Source organism: Cutaneotrichosporon cavernicola (assembly GCF_030864355.1).
Source record: "Cutaneotrichosporon cavernicola HIS019 DNA, chromosome: 1".
Classification (NCBI taxonomy): domain Eukaryota; kingdom Fungi; phylum Basidiomycota; class Tremellomycetes; order Trichosporonales; family Trichosporonaceae; genus Cutaneotrichosporon; species Cutaneotrichosporon cavernicola.
This window is the reverse complement of record NC_083393.1, coordinates 1409811-1430126: the sequence shown is the minus strand read 5'-3', so window position 1 is coordinate 1430126 and position 20316 is coordinate 1409811. Positions and strand designations below refer to the sequence as shown.

The 20316-nt window shown below is 58.3% G+C and overlaps 8 protein-coding genes across 8 annotated transcripts; 6 read left to right on the top strand and 2 right to left on the bottom strand.

Moving 5' to 3' along the window:
- Nucleotides 1-31: 31 nt before the first annotated feature.
- On the bottom strand, nucleotides 32-1563 carry BNA3 (uncharacterized protein; the record flags this gene model as incomplete). The annotated part of the gene is made up of 5 exons (XM_060601245.1): nucleotides 32-110; nucleotides 152-197; nucleotides 278-1105; nucleotides 1182-1432; nucleotides 1475-1563. The coding sequence occupies 5 exons, from the start codon at nucleotides 1561-1563 to the stop codon at nucleotides 32-34; spliced, it is 1293 nt and encodes a 430-aa protein (XP_060453069.1).
- A 1062-nt stretch (nucleotides 1564-2625) lies between these two features.
- Nucleotides 2626-4920, top strand: SPO11 (uncharacterized protein; the record flags this gene model as incomplete). Its single annotated transcript, XM_060601234.1, has 12 exons — nucleotides 2626-3200; nucleotides 3268-3294; nucleotides 3547-3617; nucleotides 3651-3717; nucleotides 3764-3905; nucleotides 3949-4035; nucleotides 4074-4157; nucleotides 4194-4259; nucleotides 4299-4414; nucleotides 4563-4614; nucleotides 4660-4706; nucleotides 4749-4920. The coding sequence occupies 12 exons, from the start codon at nucleotides 2626-2628 to the stop codon at nucleotides 4918-4920; spliced, it is 1506 nt and encodes a 501-aa protein (XP_060453068.1).
- A 687-nt stretch (nucleotides 4921-5607) lies between these two features.
- On the top strand, nucleotides 5608-7129 carry CcaverHIS019_0105190 (uncharacterized protein; the record flags this gene model as incomplete). Its single annotated transcript, XM_060601222.1, has 9 exons — nucleotides 5608-5653; nucleotides 5692-5734; nucleotides 5767-5777; nucleotides 5810-5906; nucleotides 5943-6218; nucleotides 6310-6431; nucleotides 6515-6615; nucleotides 6657-6764; nucleotides 6863-7129. The coding sequence occupies 9 exons, from the start codon at nucleotides 5608-5610 to the stop codon at nucleotides 7127-7129; spliced, it is 1071 nt and encodes a 356-aa protein (XP_060453067.1).
- An 851-nt stretch (nucleotides 7130-7980) lies between these two features.
- On the top strand, nucleotides 7981-9889 carry TTR (uncharacterized protein; the record flags this gene model as incomplete). The annotated part of the gene is made up of 7 exons (XM_060601211.1): nucleotides 7981-8088; nucleotides 8128-8523; nucleotides 8559-8882; nucleotides 8917-9252; nucleotides 9288-9431; nucleotides 9467-9704; nucleotides 9738-9889. 7 exons carry the CDS (start codon nucleotides 7981-7983, stop codon nucleotides 9887-9889), a joined length of 1698 nt encoding a protein of 565 aa, XP_060453066.1.
- Nucleotides 9890-10524: 635 nt separating this feature from the next.
- CcaverHIS019_0105170 (uncharacterized protein) lies at nucleotides 10525-13314 on the top strand (the record flags this gene model as incomplete). Its single annotated transcript, XM_060601200.1, has 3 exons — nucleotides 10525-11322; nucleotides 11359-11923; nucleotides 11975-13314. The coding sequence occupies 3 exons, from the start codon at nucleotides 10525-10527 to the stop codon at nucleotides 13312-13314; spliced, it is 2703 nt and encodes a 900-aa protein (XP_060453065.1).
- A 358-nt stretch (nucleotides 13315-13672) lies between these two features.
- Nucleotides 13673-15794, top strand: CPGL (uncharacterized protein; the record flags this gene model as incomplete). Its single annotated transcript, XM_060601189.1, has 5 exons — nucleotides 13673-13764; nucleotides 13828-13845; nucleotides 14061-14223; nucleotides 14327-14798; nucleotides 15103-15794. 5 exons carry the CDS (start codon nucleotides 13673-13675, stop codon nucleotides 15792-15794), a joined length of 1437 nt encoding a protein of 478 aa, XP_060453064.1.
- Nucleotides 15795-16399: 605 nt separating this feature from the next.
- CcaverHIS019_0105150 (uncharacterized protein) lies at nucleotides 16400-17425 on the top strand (the record flags this gene model as incomplete). Its single annotated transcript, XM_060601178.1, has 4 exons — nucleotides 16400-16455; nucleotides 16490-16532; nucleotides 16710-16736; nucleotides 16817-17425. The coding sequence occupies 4 exons, from the start codon at nucleotides 16400-16402 to the stop codon at nucleotides 17423-17425; spliced, it is 735 nt and encodes a 244-aa protein (XP_060453063.1).
- A 47-nt stretch (nucleotides 17426-17472) lies between these two features.
- Nucleotides 17473-19026, bottom strand: CcaverHIS019_0105140 (uncharacterized protein; the record flags this gene model as incomplete). Its single annotated transcript, XM_060601167.1, has 3 exons — nucleotides 17473-17841; nucleotides 18005-18775; nucleotides 18904-19026. 3 exons carry the CDS (start codon nucleotides 19024-19026, stop codon nucleotides 17473-17475), a joined length of 1263 nt encoding a protein of 420 aa, XP_060453062.1.
- Nucleotides 19027-20316: the final 1290 nt, after the last annotated feature.

The window sequence follows — 20316 nt, the reverse complement described above, 5'->3', positions numbered from 1 at the left end:
ATCTCGAGCCCGTCGTCGTCCAAGACGTCGTCTACTGGAGGTACGGCTTGAGCTGGAGAAGGCGCTTACCGGCGGCGTGGAGGAGCTCGGGGTCCTTGCAGAACGCAAAGCTGGGGTCAGTCAAAGTGCGCGCAAGCAGCCGAAGACGTACCGAGCAAAGTTCTCGCCAATAGCAACGTGGTCCTCACAGTAAAACTCTGGGATGTCAGCATGTGGCGTTCCAGGGCCTTGGCCATGCGTTCGGGCGACGGTCGCTCCCGACGCTCGCACCACTCACCAGAAGGAGGGATCGATACCACCTTGATCTCATTTGCCATCCACCAACACTTGGCAAAGTCCTTGCCGCGGCCCTTGCACGTCTCGGGGATGGGGTAGTCCTCGGGTATCTTGAGCCTGCTCATGTCGACGAGCACAAAGTACGAGCCCTCGGGAAGCGTGTACGGCAGGCCGAGTTGGTCAAAATACGAGCAGAGGATGTCGCGGCGCTCCTGGTACTCGGCGGTCTGGGTCTCGAAGAACTTGTGCTCAGCGGCACCCTCAAGCGCAATGGCAGTCGCCTCTTGCATGGGACCGTTAGTGCAGAACACGATGCGCGACTGAGCGGCGAGGGTGGCCGAGACGAGGGGCTGGGGCCCAATGAGCCATCCGACACGCCAGCCGGTTGCCGCGAACGACTTGCCACCCGAGAAGACAGAGAGTGTGCGTTCCCACATGCCCGGGAGCGAGGCGATGTGGAAGTGCGACTTGCCGTCGTAAATCATGCAGTCGTATACCTCGTCGGCAATGACGAGGACGTTGTGCTTGATGCAGATCTTGGCAATGCCCTCGAGCTCCTCCTTGGTGAACACTTTGCCAACGGGGTTGTGGGGGGTGTTGATGATGATCGCCTTGGTCTTGGGCGTGAAGGCGGCCTCGAGCTCGTCGAGGTTGAGAGTCCAGTCCGCACCGCTCGACTTGCCGCCGCCCTCTTTAGGAGGATGGAGCGGCACGTACACGGGCTTGCCGCCCTGGAACGCAATGGTGGCAAAGTACTGGTCGAAGAACGGCTCGATGAGAACGACCTCATCTCCAGGCTCGAGATGCGCAGTGAGGGCAGAGTAAATGCCTGAGCTTGTCAGTATGTGTCCTCGCCGGCAACCGTCTCCACCAAGGTCACTTAGCCTTGCCGTGCGCTGACTCACCCCCGTTGGCGCCGGCCGTCACGACAATCTCCTCGGGATTGAGCTTGCGGCCTTCAAGGTTGGGGAAAGTCGGCGAGTAAACATCGCTAATGGCCTTGACAAGGCGGGGCCGGCCACGAGGGTGAGCGTAATGGTTCACCATGATGTCGTCGTCCATGGCCTTGTGCGCAGCCTTGCGGATCCAGTCGGCGGGAGCCCAGTTCATGAAGCCCTGGCCGAGGTTGATGCAGTCAGGAGGCACGTTGGCCGGGCTACGCAGTCAGCTAACGCCGAGACTCGGCCACGGAACTCACGTGAAGATGGTCCACACATCGAGCTTGTGGGTGCCACCTTCGAACATGCGCTCGGCCTGGGGAATCACGGAGTCGCGGGAAGTAGCCATGATGGGCGTGGTGCTGATAGCACGAGTCAAGACGTTACGGTTGAAGGGAGTGAAGCGCGTGGAAGCTCTAGCCAAGCGGAGGAGCATGTAAGGGTCACCGGTAAGTGGCGAGAGAGTGTTTTGAGGTGATGATGAGAGAGAAAAGAAGCAAGTGGAAGACTGTTGGTGGGCTTGACCTCGGCTTGGTGAGGATGGGTATAGTTTACAGGTTGCCCGATCAAACAGGAACGCGTTGCCCGGGGGTTTGGGTTTACGTTGTTGGATCGTTGGGCAAACCATGGATTTCCGACTCATATTCAATCCCTCCACCCTCCATTAGCGGAGTCAAATGAACTCATTACAGCTCATTTCTAGGTATGTCGCCATTGGATTGAAGGCACGGATAGGCCCGACGGGTGGGATTTTGGCAAGCCACCAGCTCTTCATGACGTGACAGAGATCCGGGGATGACCGGCAGGTAGCAGCTGTAAGAGCGACAGTACTTGCCGCTGCGCTGTTCCTTCTATTCTCCCCCCAATACAACCGGAGCAACCGCGATCCGGACGACCGAGAAGAAACCGCCGACCCATTCGACCTCGTGGCGAGCGGGGGTTTAGGCTCTGTACATGTATTCTGGACGAAGGACAAGAGGCAGCATGCGTGGGCGAGGAATGGGACAACACACAACACGGCCGTTCGGTGAAGGTGGTGACTGACTGGACGGAAGGCAAAGTGTGGAGCGGGGGCTAGTGTGCAAGATTTGCGACTGTGATGGGTGCGTATGACTTTGTGAGTGTGGATATTTACTGTACATCGGTCAGCGCAACATGGGGATCATACAATATTATGCAAATGTCATGTAATACATGATTCACTGATTCACTGATCCACTGAAAGCAGAAACAAATATTGGCAAGGAAGGTGGGTATTTGGGCGAACAGATGACTATATGACTACAACCCTCCTCGTTACAACATCCCCATTATCTTTGACACTTCTCACCTTCCTTCTACATCTCTTCCCCGCTCCGACCATCTCTTTGTTCAGTTTACTCGTCTCGGCGCTACCTGACCACCTCTAACCATGCTCTCATTCTCCCGTTATCCCACTTCGTCGCTCAAATCGACCGCTGCACAACCTTCCTCCTCCAGCTTACCCCCCTTACTCCTCCCCGTGAGTCGCCACCTCTTAATAGACGATTGTACCAGCAACGAACCGCTGGGACACAGCGAAGACGACGACGACGAGTTCCTCCTCGGCTTCTCGTCGTCGTCCCAGGGTTCTGAGAAGGAGGACGTACTCGCCACATCTACCTCATTTCTCCACAACGAAACACAGCTACGGGATGACAGTTTGGAAGAGGCCAGACTCGAGAGCGTCGGCTCGCTCTCTAAGTCTCCTTGTCAGGCAAACCAACCCACACTGTTGTCACTGGACCCTGCCATTGGTGCCACCGGAGTGGACGATGCCGCGCTCTTCGAGTTTCTCAAGAAGCGGCGGCAGGCAAAGCGCGACGTCGAACTGAGCCCTATCCAATCCGTATCCGCAGTACACGAACCGCTACCGCCCGACAAGCCGGCGAGCACCGACCCACTCGACCTGTATTTCAAGGCCATGGACGATGTGTCAGTGATGGCCGCCGACGGTCCACGGACACTGTGAGTCTCTGGCACTCGCAATCATGATGCGGGGGAGCGGGAAGCCAACGCCTGTCTGACTGTCCAGGAGGGGCAGTACTGGTGGCGACTCACGGTACGATGCATCCAAGGTGAACGAACTGACAACAAGGAGCCTCGCCATCTCCTTCCTCGAGTCGCTGATGATCGACTTCTGCAGCCAATTACATGCCTGCCCACATGTTTTGGGTTGGTCTGGATGCTCGAGTGGGAAGGGTTCGAGTCAGCAGAAAGAACAAAGGGAGGAGGAAGTTTTCGGCCTCACAATGCGCACGCGGGATCGGAAAACTGGGTCAGATGGCGCTCACATCGTACGCTAACGACCCAGGATTCTTCGAGAGCATACTTTCCCTCATGAGCCTCGCCCTGCATCCAAACAACCGGTGCTGCTGTACATGAGTATGTCCGGGACTTGAGCAGATCTGACCTCAGCACGTGTTCTCCTGGTAGCTTCTGTGCTCTACGACGCAATTCTCAACAACAGCCGGGTCACCCTGCGGTGGGTACAGCATGTACGCCTTAACCTAGCCCACTAACAATCACAGCGACGTCTATTACCGCGATGTCTCACTCTTCAAGCAGCAACGGGTAGTCAACAGCGTGAGTCGGGTGCGCCTCAGTGTTGACAGCGAGATCGTTGATGACCTTATCGCTACCGTTGGCCTCAAGCGTGACGACCTTCATGTTGTAAGTCCACCATAACTTCCTTAGAGCTTCAAGTTAAGAACAGTGTGCTGCCTCAAAGGGCCTCATCGCGTCCAAAGCAGTCACGATCAAGCTGACAACGGGAGAGGAGCTTTCACTTTCCTCCACCCTGGTACGTGGATCAATTGCAGTGACAGTTGACCTGTCCAGCCCACCCTCATCCCTCGGGCCGAAGCAATCCAGAACTTGGAGGCGCCTGACGGGCTAGAATGGATCCTAGTCGTCGAAAAGGATGTAAGCGCCGGCTGGAGGTTGCAGCTGACAGAACAGGCCGTGATGCAGACCCTCTGCAGCTCTCGCCTACTCGACGACGTGCGCGTCGGACCAGGTGCTCTGGTGACGGCGAGTCTGGAGTGCGACATTAGCTGACAATAGGGAAAGGGCTTCCCAGATTTGTCCACCCTCCAGCTGCTCCGGCGCTTGGCTGATCAATTCCCTTGCGCCCGAATCGGCGCGCTTGTCGACGCTGATCCACATGGCATCGGTATTTTGTCAGTGTACACCTACGGCTCTAAGGCGAACCGATATTCCGAGGACTACTTGGGCCTCGCGCTCGGTGACCGCCTCGAATATCTGGGCGTCAATGCAACCGAATGGTCGAGGTTAGCTGCCAACCAGTATGTTTCAACTGATACCCAGTGTTGCTAGGCACGGAGACCTTCTAGAGTTGAGTGTACGTGACGCACAGCTGGTGAGTGTGTCCCTTGCCTTGGTCGAGGCTGAAGCTCATGCCCAGGCGAAGAAGATGTGCACCGACCTGGCAGACGTCAACCCTGTGTGGCGGTGGGTGCTTCAGTTTTGACTCCGGATCACAGCTGACAATAGCCGGGAGCTCGTGCATATGCTGCACCTCAACCGGAAGGCTGAGATCCAAGTCCTATGCGGGCCATCATCGGGCGATATATGGGCAGAGGCTGGAGCTGGCTGTCTATCTCTGTACCGTACGTCGAATCGACTAATCGAGTACATCGTCTCCAAGCTCTCACAGCCAAAGTAGATGTTGTACCTTATTTACCGTAATCGCACCTCAAGCCGCGTGCATCATGCATGTGCTTGCGCGAGTATACCATGACTTCCTACAGGCAAGCACGCCAGTTTTAAAGTTGCGCTGTCGAGAACTGTGGCTTGGGCTCCGGCCCTCGGGGTAATTGATGGCTCGGGCTTCCGACCTCTGCATGATTGGCACCGCTGCCAAGGACCCACAGCTGCCAGGCAGCTCAACTCCCTCAGCATGCTAATGCTGTCTGTGTGCCCTCTTATCTTCCAACTCCGCCACAATACGGAAGGGACTTTCAGCACCGCGCCCGCGTCAAAGTGCACGCCGTGCTCATTGCCACCGGTTGCTTGACCGAAACAGGCGGCGGCACACGGTAAGTTACCCACCCCAACCCAGCTTGATAGGAACCTCCCCGTTCCCAAGTCCACATCAGCGTCCCCTTCCAGGGGATCAAAGCTTGAATGCATTGACTGGCGACTGGGTTTCGACTCGGCGAAGCATCCGCCTTGGACGTCCGGGTACCTGGAATGTGGGGTTGTCGGTCACCGATCCGATCTAAGCGAACCTCAGCATTCCTCCACAACACCTGTGACTCCCCCCGTGTCTCCTCCTCCCTTAACTCAGTTTGTCGACTCGGCACACTTGGGCCTCCCTTATCCTCGGTTCACCCACTAAAAGAACAACATCATGAGCACCACCACCACCACCGACAGCAACCCCAAGATGCAGTACGGTGTGTCCTAACCCAGACCCAGACCAGTCTGACGTCAGTCCGCCTCGGTAACTCTGGCCTCAAGGTCTCCCGACTCATCCTGTACGTCCGAACAGTGGAATCGCTGACAGCAGGGGATGCATGTGTGCGCCGACCTAACGTAATGTGCTCACTCAGCGTACGGCACTCCGACGTACCAGTCCTGGATCCTCGACGAGAAGACGGGCATCGAGCACATCAAGCACGCTTACTCCCGCGGCATCAACACCTTCGAGTGAGCCCACCTCCCCTCCCACCAGGCTGATAACAGCACGGCTAACGTGTACGCAAACGGCGCGAGTGAGATTGTGCTTGGCAAGGCGATCAAGGCGATCGGGTGCCCGCGTGAAGCCGTCGTCGTGCTCACCAAGTGCTACTTCCCGGTCGGGAAGCTTGGGGAGGCCGGAAACGTCGGTGGAGCGGCTGACATGAATACTCCAGAGGGCGCGAACGGGTCGGGACTCAGCAGAAAGCATATCTTCGGGTCGATCAAGGCGTCACTTGAGCGGCTGCAGCTCGATTATGTCGATGTGCTTCAGTGTCATCGGTGAGTTGGCGAGGCAGTGGGACCTTGAGGAGCTCCCCACGCCTTGGCGCCGCTGCTCGCCAGCTGCGCGTGCCCAGCAAGTTGACAACAGCTTCGACTACGACACGCCTATCGAGGAGACGATGCAGGCGCTCCACGACGTCGTGCAGGCCGGCTATGCGCGATACATCGGCATGAGCTCGTGCCACGCGTACCAGTTCCATCAGATGCAGAGTGGGTAGGAGAGACCCCAACCGCTGGTGTTGCAATTTACCAACACGTCCAGCTGAGAAGGCTGTATGACCAGCTGACCCCAGACTACGCCGTCACCAACCGCCTCACGCCGTTCATCTCGATGCAGAACTATCACAACGGCGTGTACCGCGAGGAGGAGCGCGAGATGGTTCCAACCCTCAAGGTCGGTGCCAGCTAGAAAGGCTTGAAGGAAGCTGACCGCAGATGTTCGGCACGGGGATGATTCCTTGGTCGCCCCTCGCGCGCGGTTTCCTGACGCGGCCGTGGGACACCGAGGAGGGCCTCCGCCAAAAGACAGATGCGGCTTATAAGGTGCGTTTTGCCAGCCGGGTCCATTCCTGTGGAGCCGGTTTTCATACCGTCACAGGCCGCTTCACACTGGGGACTGTTAGCCGCGGGGCTCACACCAGACCCGCAAGCTACACATGCACACGGACGCCATGAAGGCTATCAACGAGCGCGTTGCCGAGCTGGCCAAGAAGAAGGGCGTGAGCATGGCACAGATCGCTCTCGCCTGGCAGCTGAGCTGCGACTTTGTCACCGCTCCCATCGTCGGTAGCACGCGTCTGGCGGCACTCGACGAGCTCATCGACGCCGTCGACATGCGTCTCACCCCGGGCGAAAAGGCGTACATCGACGAGCCGTACGTCCCGCAGGCGATCATCGGGCACACATAGACGTCGTATGGAAGTGCAGATGCAACATGCTGGAAAGGCAGGATCAGTATTTGTGTGGGGTGTGGAAGAAATGAGGTCCCCTGATTTGTTCACTCAAATCTCTAACGTTTCGGTTCATTTAGAACCGAATTTGTTACTAAACAGCGGAGGGGGTGATAACATACCTTATATGCACATCGCCTTTTACTATGCGCATCAGTGTTCCCGCCCCGATATCTCCGTTGTTCGAATTTTTCACAGAACCCTGTCAAACAGGAAGAACACACTTTTTGCGTTCCTTCTGAATGTTGGAACCAAACAACACGCTGGGGTGACTCAACAGTGCATGCACTCGGCATAATGCGCGCTCTCTCCATGCCTGGGTCTATGATGTCCAGTGCATTTAAACGTGACTGCATTATACGCTCCAACAACCTGTTAGTTGCTGCACCGCATGTACAGTCACCTCTTAAGGATTATGCCCATTGTTAGAGGACGAGGACGAGACGGCGCCTTGTCTATTGATACTACCATTCATATCACCTTCCCCCTCGCACCATGCTCTTGACATCGCCCCTTTTGGCAAGCTATTGAATGGCCTCCTGGCTCATGGTCAACAGCTCTCTCATGCTGTCACCTTCCTCCCCGAATCCCCTTCTCATTTATACTCGTATCTCCATTATCCATGTCTTTCTCTTCACTTCTCTCTTCATCACATCACAACTTTCCCGCTTCCTCTCTCTTCCCTATTACTTGTTTAAAACGCCAGCCTCTAAATACTCTAACCTACTCTCCTCATTCCCACGACACCGCATCCAGCCCGGTCCCTCTCTCCCTATAGAATATAGTGTATTCTCATCCCACCTGTTGCCATGTCGGTCCCTTTCGGCCACCACCAGTTCGGCTGGGCTCCCGGCGCCTATGCCCCCGACACAGCTGCAATCTTACAGGCGGTAAACGCCATCACAAACGCCAGAAGTGTGAGTCCCTCCTCTTCACCTTCCCTCCACCAACATCAGGTGGCCACCAAGAACCGGTCTAGTATTGTTGTAGTCGGCCCGTTCGAGACCCAGGTTTACGACTTCTCCTCCAGCAGCGAGTCGGGTTCGTCGTCTGGCCGACCTTCATTACACGCCGCTTCCTCTTGTGCCACAGGCACTGCGCCTTCGCTCACAACACCGGTCCACTGGCCCGCCAAGACCAACCCTGGCAACCTTCCCCTCCCTAACCCAGACCAGCCCGACTGGGTCGAGTACAGCATGCCCATCAAGGAACTCGACGACCTCGACATGGGAAACGTCTCGGAAACGGACTGCGAGTCGGTTGCCAAGAGCCGCGAGAGCAGGTTCAACGACTGGAAGGAAGGCGATAGCAAGTTCAACCCCAGTCAGGAGGAGGATTGGAACCGCCTTCGCGTAAGTCAATTGGAAGGTGCTAAGTTCACGCCCAGATTCATGCCCTGCAGTTCCAACGCTCCAAGTCCGCTGCGCCGCGTTTATACACACGCCCCTCCCAGAGGGAGAAGATCATTCCCTTCCAAGTGCCTACCTTCAAACCCAAGCCCTCGCCTTTCAGTCATCCCCGGGCCGCGATGCGCCTCAGCCCTGTTCCTGTTCCCGTGTTTAAATCGGTGACGCCTCCCACTTCTGCTTCGCGGGACACTCTTGTAGGTAGCGATTCCGAGACCAGCAACCAGGCATCGCTCCTCAACACCATCTCGTGCACTGCCTGCGAATCCACAATCGGGCGCATGGTCCATCTCCTTCCATGCGGGGTGAGCAAGGTCTGTCTAATGTCACTAACGCCAGGATCTCGCGTGTCAGTCATGCTTCTCATCCAGTGTGGCGGCCGTCTCTGTTTCCCGCGGACAGTCCAAGTGCCCAGCTTGCCTCGAAGTTGTGACGTCTTTCCAGCCGCACAATGGCAGCCGCCACATCCCCGTCAAGTCGGTCAAGCGAAACAAGATTTCGGAGGAGCCCTCCAAGCCCGGCCAGGCTGTGGTTATGCGCATTGACAACGTTGCGTGGGACATCGAGCCTCACATCGTGGAGGATTTCCTTCCTCCCAATTCCTTGTCCATTAATCACCCTCATCCCATCCACATCTGTATCGATCGCTTCGACGGGCGGACCAAGGACTACATGGTGGGCTGACGTTACTGGTACCAAGCTCACGGCAGTACGTCGAGGTCCAGTCCAGATTGGCAGCGAGATGGGTGCTTCAGAAGTGCCAGAACACGTACATGTCCGGCGGCCGTGTCACTCGCGGTCGCAAGCGTGCTGTGACCATCTCTATCGTCACCCACGAGGAGCTTCTCAACGAGGTGAGCTCTCGAAAGGTGACTCTGGCTCACCTCAGCTTCGCCCTGCCGGGAAGGGTGAGCTCGTCTCCCTCCTTGACCTGTGCGTAGCTACTCTGTCTGCTCCGACCCCCACGATGCGCATCGACTCGAGAGGCCGCGGCCGCCTCCATGCCGTCGTCAGCACAAACGGCAAAGTCCATTACATCAAGTATCGCCACGCCCCATTCCATTCTCTGATGAGTATCCTGTGCAAGCTGCGGGGCAAGGACTCCCCAGCATACTGGGACCTGTTTCGTGAGGTGTTGTACTGTGCGAGCTGACATAGAGACGTGGCATCGGGAGCCCTGATCGCCCTCTCGGACTCGCTCAAGGTCCAAGGAGACACGGTAACATATGCCGCAGACATTCGGCTCAAGAATCGACTGCTCGTCATGTTTGACCGCTGCTTCGGCAAGGCGGCGCGTCCTATCCAACTGTAGTTCAAATTCCCCTGGTGTGGGAGTATGGGATTCCTCCTGTACCCTAACCCCCATCTCGGTTTATCCCTTAGAAAAGTCACAATCTCTCCCCCCCCCCCCCATTACGATTCCACGACATGTCGCATTCTTGCGAGCTCCTACGAACATCCAAACGTTCATGTCCTTCTATTAGATCGCTCTCTCTCTGTGTCATGCTTCATAGATGTAGCCATAGTGCGTGTAGTACTGGCTATGCATTCATATTCTTGGAATCGGGCCTCGCTCAATAGCCCAAAGCTATATAATCTATTCGGCAAAGAGAAATAACAGAAGAAAGCCACAGGGACTGTTCCTGGGGCCCACTCTCTTGATTCCCTCCTACAGTCCTGGTGCATGCATCTCTTGCCACGTGGAGGTAACACTAGGGCCGTGCCCATCTAAACGCGACGACCACTTCATTCTCGGGCTCAGCTTCACTTTCATCCAACTTCATCCCCGAGCTAACAGCCGGTGGCCACAAACCCCACTCTCTCTTGATCACGCCTGTTGACTCTCGGCCACGCCTACAGTTCCCCCATCTTTATCTTTCCTCGCGGGCGAGCCAGACGTCTCACTACCGCGCTCATCTCCCCGACGCGTCACCACCTTCTGACGACATGTTCCGCAATCTCCCCACCTTCAAGTCGCTCCCGCAGGCGATCGGGCTCCCATTCCTCTCGTCGTCCGAGGACGCGCAACTGGCATTCAAGGCCGGCGACAATGGCTTGAAGCGCCTGTCGCAAGTCGACGTCATTCCCCTTTCGGAAGCAAGCTACTGGTCGCAGTACTGGAGCGTGTTCAACTCGGCGGCCGACGTTTACTCGCTCCTCAGCGTGCAGGACGTGAGGCAGGCTCTTCGCTCGAACCCGGACAACGTGGCCAACCTGATCCAAGCACTCGCGCACCACCTCTTCACCCTCCTCCCGTCGCCCGAGTTCCCATCCTCGACGCCACCAGAGACCGGTGGCCTCAGCTCGACTGCGCAAGCGCTCAACTGCCTGCGAGTACTAGGGCGCGTGCTTGTGGTTGTGTATGAGGGCGAGGCAGAAGGCACCGGCAAAGCGTGGGCCGACAAGCACCTGTGGAGCCGCGGACGCGCGCCTCTGCGTAGCGCCGTCCGCGGCGTCGACGAGGGCACACAGTTCTCGCTCGGCGACGACGATGACGACGACGAGGAGGTCGTGAAGAAGGAGGAAGCGCCGACCTTCACGGCCGCCCTCGACGAAAACGAGCTGGAACACCCCCTCGCGCGATCCTCGACGAACGGTCATGACGTCGCACCAGAGGAGGAGGGCGAGGAGCTCCCGTCCCTCGCGGACCGATTGTTCTCGTGCGTCATTGACATGCTGTTCTGTGCTGGATTCACGGTGCCAGACTCAGTGCGAGGCGAAGACGGGCAGGGCGACAAGATCAACGTGGGTCTGATTGCTGTGCTGCTCAACTGACTCCAGTACGTCATCTGGGAGAAGGGCGTAGGCTCGACTGTCAGCATTGGGAGCACGTCCGAGCTTGACCGGAACAAGGTCGAGGTGCTTCGCTTCCTTGTGATCCTTCTCTCGCAGACGGTGTACACGTCCCCGACTGCGCTCGCGACGGCCACCAACGAACCGCTGGAGCACTTGACGCACGCGCTTGAGCGGCGCCTCGTCCTGTCGCTGCTCTGTTCGCTCCTCAACACGTCGCTTACTCTCAAGGCCGGCGGCGTGCCATACAACCACCTCGTGTTTCGGGCCGCCGAGGAGCGACACACCATGGTCCGCATGTGTCTCATGACTCTGCTTGTCGCCCTCGACTACCGCTCGTTCGACAACATCGTACAGACGCCGGGCACTCCAGGCGGACCGGCAGCCGAGAAGGACGACAACGCGTTCCGCTTCTTCATCTCCAAGTTGCACCGCAAGGACGACTTTGCGTTTGTGCTTGGCGGCATCATCGGCATCCTCGAAGAGCACATGGCGCATACCAACAACTACCTTCCAGGCAGCAAGAAGCCGGTGCCGTACCTGCCTGAGGCTTGTGAGTGACGCGGCAACTTCTGGGACTGCGATATAAGCGTGCTGACTCTAGTCATGCTCCTGTGGCGCCTCGTCGACCTTAACAAGCGGTTCCGCGCGTACGTGTTCGAAAGCGGCAAGGCGATCGATATCATTGGCTACATCCTCATCTGCTGCCTCGAATTTAAGAACGACCCCGCTCAGCACGGCATGCTTCGCCTCCTCGCGTACCTGTTGCAGACGCTGTCGGCTGACCAGGGATTCGCGACTGCCATCAATCAGCCGCTCCGGCAACCCGTCCCGGCCAAGTGGGCTGTACAGGGCAACGCTTCCGACTTCATGATTGTGTCGATATACAGCATTGCGACGACGCCAGGGCTCAACACACTCTTCCCGGCACTGACTATCTCAATCACGAACGCGGCGCCACACCTGCGCAACATTGGCGTGCAGGCGTCGACGCGCCTCATGCAGCTGTTCAAGGCGTTCTCGGCGCCCAACTTCCTCCTTGCAGGCGACAGCCACCCACGCCTCGTGTACTACTTGCTCGAGACGTTCAACGCGGTCATCTACCACCAGCTGAACGAGAACCCGAATCTCATGTACGCGATCCTGGTGGCGCACGCCGACTTCCAGCGTCTCGCGACTTTCACGTTGCTCTCGGGACTGCGCGAGATTCAGCGCAAGAAGGCGCTGCGTGCCAAGGAAGAGGAACGCAACACCCCGCCACCGCGCGGTCTTGTGCGCACTGACTCGGAGCTGGCGATGCTCGCGGAGAAGGCGGCACTCCTGGGTCGCGAGATTGATGGGGACGAGATCGACGATGAGCGGTCTGCTTCGTACTCTCAGTCGCACCGTGGATCCGAGGACAGCCATGCCCGCATTGCATCGCCTACGCCAGGCAATATGTCGGAGAAGGCACGGGGCAAGATGCGCGCGACATCGCCCCCGCCCGACGAGGGACCCGCTGGCGACGACGATGAGCTCATGCGCGTTGCGGCCGCTGGCATCGGGCCAAGCGGGTACATCCCTACACAGGAGTGGGTCACGAGCTGGCAGAAGGGTCTTCCGCTCGATCCCGTCCTCGTGGCGATCTCCGAGCTCCTCCCAAAGATCCAGGACAGCCAGCCGCGTGTGGCGGGGCCTAGCTCCAAGGTCCTCAACCTCCTCAAGGAGATTGACCTTACCGACGTGCTGCCGCCAGCCCCACCGTTCGTGCCACGCAAGTTTACGTGGTCGCCGCAGTCATGTGTGTGGCTCACCAGCTTACTGTGGGGCGACATATATGTCGCAGGAATTGCAACTGGTGTGTGGCGCGACACCACTGTGCGGCTGTTCGGGGTCAAGCAGGCGCCTGGGTCGAAGCGCGCCGCGCAGGTGGACCGCGTACTCAAGATGTTTGGTGTTGCGTAATGAGAGCGCGCGCACATGGCAGCGCGGTCAAGGCTATGCTATTAGGATTGCGGAGCTAGAGCGAGCAGTGCTCGCGTGCTTGTAGACGTGTATGATGCATGGTAGACTGTCTGAACTACACTGAAGAGCACATGCAACCCGGCGATGACCGTTGGAAGGTCCGTGCCGAGGGTGGTGCCCCACTCTGAATCACACGTGACGCCCTCGTCATCGCTTACATGGTAACCTTGCGGGTAGCTTGCTTTGTCCTTCCCTCGTTCTTGTTCACATCCACATATTGACGGGACTGTGATTCTCTCTTCCCTTCTAATATCTCTAGATCTCTCTTCCGTTCTCTCACTAGCTTCTCATTTACACTATGCCCGCTGCCGACCCCAAGTTCCTCAAGTACGTCGACGAGCATGAGGACGCGTTCATTGCGCGCCTCAAGGAAGCCGTCGAGATCCCGTCGTGAGTGCACGCAAGTGGAATTGCCGCGAGCAGCTGTATCCCTCTATCCGAAACTGACGACAGCGTGTCGGGCAATATCGAGTAAGTCGTCCTTCAGCCGGCGTCGCCGTGGGTCGCCGTTCGTCAGGCCGCAACCTTCGCACCCGGCCTGATCGCCATCCCGTCTTCTCCATCTCCCCCTCCCGACTCTCCCGCTCCCTGCGCCTTGCGGCTGGCGCCAGCCATCCTCTGTGCGGCTTTGGGGCGCCCACTTCCCGCGCTGGCACTGGCTCGCCCCGCTCACCTGCTCACCCCAGGTACGTCAAGGACGTCGAGAACATGGCCGACTGGCTCGTGGCGCAGCTCACCGACCTTGGCGTCAAGGCTGAGAAGCGTGGCATTGGCAAGCACGTGCTCGACGGCAAGGAGGTCGACCTTCCTCCGGTCGTCATCGGCTCGATTGGCAACGACCCGGCCAAGGTGGGTGCTTCTTCTCCTTCCTTCCCTAACCCCTCCGCCTCCAGCGAGCGTCCCTCAATGCTCCCTGCCCTCGCCCTCTTTTCCTCACCCGCGCTGACGGCAGAAAACTGTCCTCGTCTACGGCCACTACGACGTCCAGCCCGCTCTCAAGGAAGACGGCTGGGACTACGAGCCCTTCACCCTCACCCCCGACCCCAAGACTGGACGGCTGTACGGCCGCGGCTCGACCGATGACAAGGGTCCCGTGATGGGTTGGCTCAACGTGCTTGAGGCGCACAAGAACCTCGGCCTCGAGATGCCCGTCAACCTGAAGATGATCTTTGAGGGTATGGAGGAGAGCGGGTCTGTCAACCTCGACAAGTTCATCGAGAGCGAGAAGGACAAGTTCTTCGCCGGCCTCGACTGCATGTGCATCTCGGACAACTACTGGCTCGACACCAAGACGCCGTGCCTTACGTACGGCCTCCGTGGCGTCAACTACTACGAGATCAAGGTGTCCGGCCCGGACCGTGACCTCCACTCGGGCGTGTTTGGCGGCACGATCCACGAGCCGATGACGGACCTGATCATCCTCAGTGAGTGGGCGGAGGGAGAAGCAGGAAATGGAGACGGGTTTGAGGAGGGCGTGGTGGACGTGGGCCCCACCTCAGCATGGGTGCGTGCGTGCATGAGTCTCCGGCGAGGGCGATCTGCCGTGCCTTCAATCGTCCCGGTGTTGGTGTAATGTTGGTGACGACCTACATTGCTTCGGGTGACGCGTGTACATGAGCGGGTGCAAGGGTCGCTGCTTGCGTCTCCCACAGCTTCCCCTCTTTCTGTTTGTCACTGCACCCATGGCCCCATCAGCTCCACGCGTATGCTGCACGTAGCTGACGCCAGTGTCCAAGCTCGTATCCCCCACTGGCGAGATCCTCATTCCTGGCGTCAAGGAGCTCATCGCGCCTGTCACCAAGGATGAGCAGGAGAAGTTTGAGAAGATCCACTTCCAGATGAGCGACATCCAGGGCGCGGTTGGCGGCGACCAGACCCTCACCGACGACACGGTCGTGACGCTGATGGGCCGCATGCGTAACCCGTCGCTGTCGCTGCACGGAATTGAAGGCGCGTTCTCTGCGCCAGGCTCCAAAACCGTCATCCCGTGCTCTGTCAAGGGCAAGTTCAGCATCCGCACGACTCCTAACCTCGGCGTCAAGAACACGACCGAGCTCGTTCTGAAGTACCTGAACGACGAGTTCAAGAAGATCGGCTCGAAGAACCGCTGCGAGGTCAGCCTTGGGCACGGTGGCGAGCCTTGGGTCACCGACCCGAACCACTACAACTTCCGCGCCGCCCACAAGGCAACCGTCGCGGTTTACGGGGTGGAGCCGGACTACACGCGCGAGGGCGGCTCGATTCCCGTCACGCTCGACTTTGCCAACATCCTCGGCCTCAACATCCTGCTCCTTCCCGTTGGGCGTGGCGACGACGGCGCGCACTCGACGAACGAGAAGCTTGACAAGAGCAACTACATCAACGGGACCAAGCTTCTTGGCTCGTACCTGTACGAGCTGGCAGCGGAGAAGAAGGACTAGATGGCGGTCGTAGGGGTTGGCAGGGCATAGCTGGATGTATCAATGCAGAATGATGAACGCGAAAGTGAGACAAAGGAGCAATGTCGCGTGGTCCCTTGAGTGTTGATTGAGCTAATGACCCTGAGTAGGTCGCGTCCATCAATGCCAAGCTTGGCGGTCTGTGCCTTTGAAAGCAACAACATGAATGATCCGTCAACCTGTGAATACTCCTCTCATTTCATCCTCCAACTCGTCCTTCATCACACCTTACCACGTCAGCCACGACGCTCGATGCCGCCGCGTCACACCCCCCTCCCGGCGGCCTCGCCATTCCAACGACGAGGACCAACCCTAACCCGGCCCTGGCCTCTCCTACCTCTAGCCCTAGCCGACACATTCTACACGCTGTGGGCGGTGGCGAGCGCCTCGACCCCATCTTTTCCACCCGCTGACCCTTCCTCCTTCCTCCCGTCCTTTCCTTCTACAACAGCAATCCAACCCCCATCCTCGTGGATCCACTGGCGCTGGGCTGGATTGGACTTTGGCGCGGCTGACGCCCCCCCGCCGGCCTTTATCGCGCTTGCGCTGTCCCGCACCGCCTCCCTCCTCGCGCTACATCACCCTCGATGGAGGCAGAGGGGCGGATGGGTGCTCGCGCTCACTGGAGCCACGCTTATTGCGTGTATCTGGGAGGCATGTGCAGGAGTGCTGAGTAGGGATGGACAGAGTCGTGAGGTCGAGGGCGAGTTCCTCATTGTGGTGAGTGCTGGATGCCGAGCAGAGCGAGGCGGTGATGCGGGCGATTATGGAGATTGAGAGCGGAGCGGACTGGGGAAGGTGGTGCGTGCGTGGAGAGATCGCCGGTCTGTTTATGTTTTGAAGCGGGGGTCGTGGAATGATGTCCATCTTTTAGAGCGATAGAACAGCTGACACCAGACTGCCTCCTTCGCCGTGTCCGAGTTCGTGAGTTCGTCCTTGACGTCGGTGCCGGCCCTATACAACACGCCGGCCTCGCCAGCCCAGCCCGCTCACACTAACCCCAGCTCCTCTTCCTCCTCCTACTCCGCCTCTCCCCGGCGCGGATATACGCCCTTCGTCCCCCACCCGGCCGCTCCCCTTCCCTTCCCCTAACACCGCACGTAACCCCCTTCCCGACGACACGGCGCGGTCCGCGCGAGCGTCCGCCTCTTGCACCGCTGTTCACGACGCCGATCCCCACGCCGGTGTCCACCGCCGACGTCGTCTCCCCCACCGAGGGGGAGCCTCGGAGCTACGGTGCCATGTCAATCGCGACGAGCATAACCTCCTTCGGGCCAGCGACGGTGCGCTCACCCCGCTGGGACGGGGGCGACCTACCCAGTCCCCGGGTATGGGAAACGGAAGACGAGGGCACCAACGCCGACTACTATGATGTCGAAGCGGGCGATACGGGGTATGAGACCGACGACTCGGACAGCACGTCGACCGTGTCAGACAGCAGCATTATTGACCTTCCCCCACCACGTCCACTACAACCCGTCACGCTGGATTCGGGACTCGCTGAGCTCGCCGGCGTGGTCGAGGCCGCTGCTGGGGTCGTTCGGCGCTCGGCTAGCGCAAGGTTTGGTCGCAGCGCTGAGGCCGCAGATGGGTACGGGACGTTTTCGCGATAATTGTTCTTTCCATCATAATGTTACACTTGTAGTTGTTCGAATGGCACCTACAGTCGGGCCTTTTCATGCTGCCGCTCCACCCATTCACCTATCGCGCCAACGAGTTCGGCAACGCGCGCCTCGCTGACCCCAGCGCGGAGGCAGATGCGTACCCTCTCCCCACCCGCGGGTACCGTCGGAGGCACGACGGGCCGCACGATGAAACCGCGCTCGAGGAGGAACGCGGAGAGCGCGTGCGGCGTTGGCGTGAGCAGGCCCACGATCGGGGCAGGTGGGCTCGGCTCGAGCCCCACCGCCCCGGAGAAGGGCACCGGCGTGGGGTCCGGGAGGCGGAGGAGGGCCGGGGATGTGCGCGCGAGCAGTGGCGCGAGGTGTGCATGCAGGCTAGCGATGACGCGAGCGAGATCAGCCCGTTTCTGGCGTCAGCAGGTAGTGCGGAACCCGGGGTCATTATTTCGGAACTCGCGCGGAAAAGCGGAACCAGAAACCACCATTGGGTATTCCCGATCTCATTCCGACACCTATTTTGCAGTTCGGGTGGGCACCCAAGTTTTGGGGACAGACAGGGATTGGACTCACCTCGTCGCCCCCGGGTGAGGCTAGGAATGACCATACAGCCTCGAGTGCGAGGACAGAACTGAGCGGCATGGCCGTGGAGAAGATGAACGGGCGCGCAAAGTTGATGAGGAAGCTGCGCACCGTCTCTGAGCAGAGGAGAACTGCGCCCGACGCGCCTACCCCTTTTCCAAAGGTCATGAGGCGGATCGTGACTCGATCTTCAGAGAGGGAATGAACGATACCTCGCCCGCCCGGCCCATATGTTCCGGTGGTGTGCGCTTCGTCGACGACCACGCATTGTTGGTGACGAGGGACGTGGGCGTCAAACACGTCCAGGAGGGCTGGGAGGGGCGCAAAGTCGCCGTCCATCGAGTACAGGCTCTCCAGGGCGAGGAAGACTGTTTCTCCCTTGATATTCAGAGATTGGAGTAGGGCAGCCAGTGAAGCGGGGTCGTTGTGAGCAAACTTCCTCCTTGAGGCTGGAGGCACTCGAGATGCCCGCATTCCATCATGCACTGAGGCGTGGATTAGCTCGTCGTATACCACGATGTCGCCTGGTTGCGGGACGTTGCTGAAGAGGGAGACGTTCGCATCCCACCCGCTGTTGAAGAGGAGGGCTGAGGAGGAGAAGTGCTCTCCGAGGCGCGATTCGAGAGACGCGTGTGCGCACGTTCCGCCGCTTAGGAGGCGGCTGCCTGTCGAGCCGAGGACATTTTCGCTGTTTGAGAGGCGGGAGAGGTAGGATTCGCGGAGGCCCGGGTCTGTCGTGAGGCTTAGGTAGTCGTTGGACGACTGGGGTTAGCTTCCAGTTGGGAGTGAGGTTGATTGTCTCCGACGGCCGAGGGAAGGTTGTGAAGGCGTATCCTCTCGCCCCTCTGATTCCGACATCTCTTGGGGAGCGAACTCATGTGGTCACTTACAAAGTCTGTGAGATGCGACGCTGACGACGTGTCATACTCTTTAAGGGAGCGGAACCTCCCCTTGTTCTTGCGGGTTGATAAGAGCGCGCTCAAGCGCTCATCGAGCTTTGATCTACTGGCCATGATAACGGAGTGGCGGGTGGTAAATGGCAGATGTCAGATGTATCAGATGCCAAGTGGGGTAGGTGGGGCAAAGGAATGTCTGTCCCCAAAGCTAAGGTACCAAAAGGCAGTCGCCATCTAAAGTTAGGGGGGGCGTCACGTGTCGGCAGAGGCAGCTTATCACAGCCACATCTTTGGCCAACAGAAACCCGGGCGCCTCCACCTTTACTATGTTCCAGGGAAGACTGGTGGCGTTGAGATTAACGGAGTCAAGAGAACGGAAGACGGAAGTGGAATCGGCCCTAGCCCCCGAGGTGGCCGACGCCGAACGGTAAAACGGAGGTACGGAGAGACTGCATGAAGCCGGGAATGGTCGGAGTGAGACGGAGTCGAGTTGGGATTGGCTGAATGGACAAAAATAGAAAGGTGGCTTAACCAGGTTGACTGATAACCCTCATAAAGGGATTTTCATAGCCTTGCCTCAAGACATGAAGATAAGCAAAAGTCCAGAAATCCAGAACTAAGCACCCCGTCCACCTACGCCCCTCTATGACCTCACTCTTCCCGCCATTAACACTCGCAAGGAACTAACTGAATAGTCGATTAGTATTCATTACAAACATCCCACTAGATCTTTCAGGATTGGCCAGTGGACCAGACTCGCTTATCTGGATTAGTTGATTTTGATTGGTTGAAAGTAGAATGACGCGTCCAGGCCCGCGGAATTGACTTGTCCGGATGGTCAATGGGTGGCAAAAACTTTACTTATCTGAATTTACTCTTATCACTTTGATTGTAATGAGTATTGCAATCGAAGATGGGAATTGAACTATTGAGCCACTGATACGCTCTCTTCCAAACTGTCTCAGCTACCGGTCAAACAGCCAAACGGGCCATCTCGCATCTCACAGCCGAATCGAGCCCCCAACGAACATTACTCATAGCCGCCTTTGGGCGTCAAACGCCACCACTCGACCACCCCTGGTACTCTAATCGGCCCGTCGCGACCATTGATGACCGAATTCGTCTACGAGACTACCCTGGGTTGCTAGTTGAATGCCCTTGTGTTAGTGGCTGAAGCGTCAGATTACCGCCATCTCGGAACAGGACGGATCTGGTGGCGATAGATAGATGGATTCATACGGTAAATGGTCCACACTAATCATGGTCACCTGGCCCAAGCCAAAGACTCGAGTGAAGATGTGCGTGATGAGCCATTCAGTGGTGGGGGGGAAGGTGAGTGCGAGCAGCTGGTTACTGATAAGCATCTAACCCAACTCTTCCCATCGCCTTTTCTCTTCTCTAGATCAA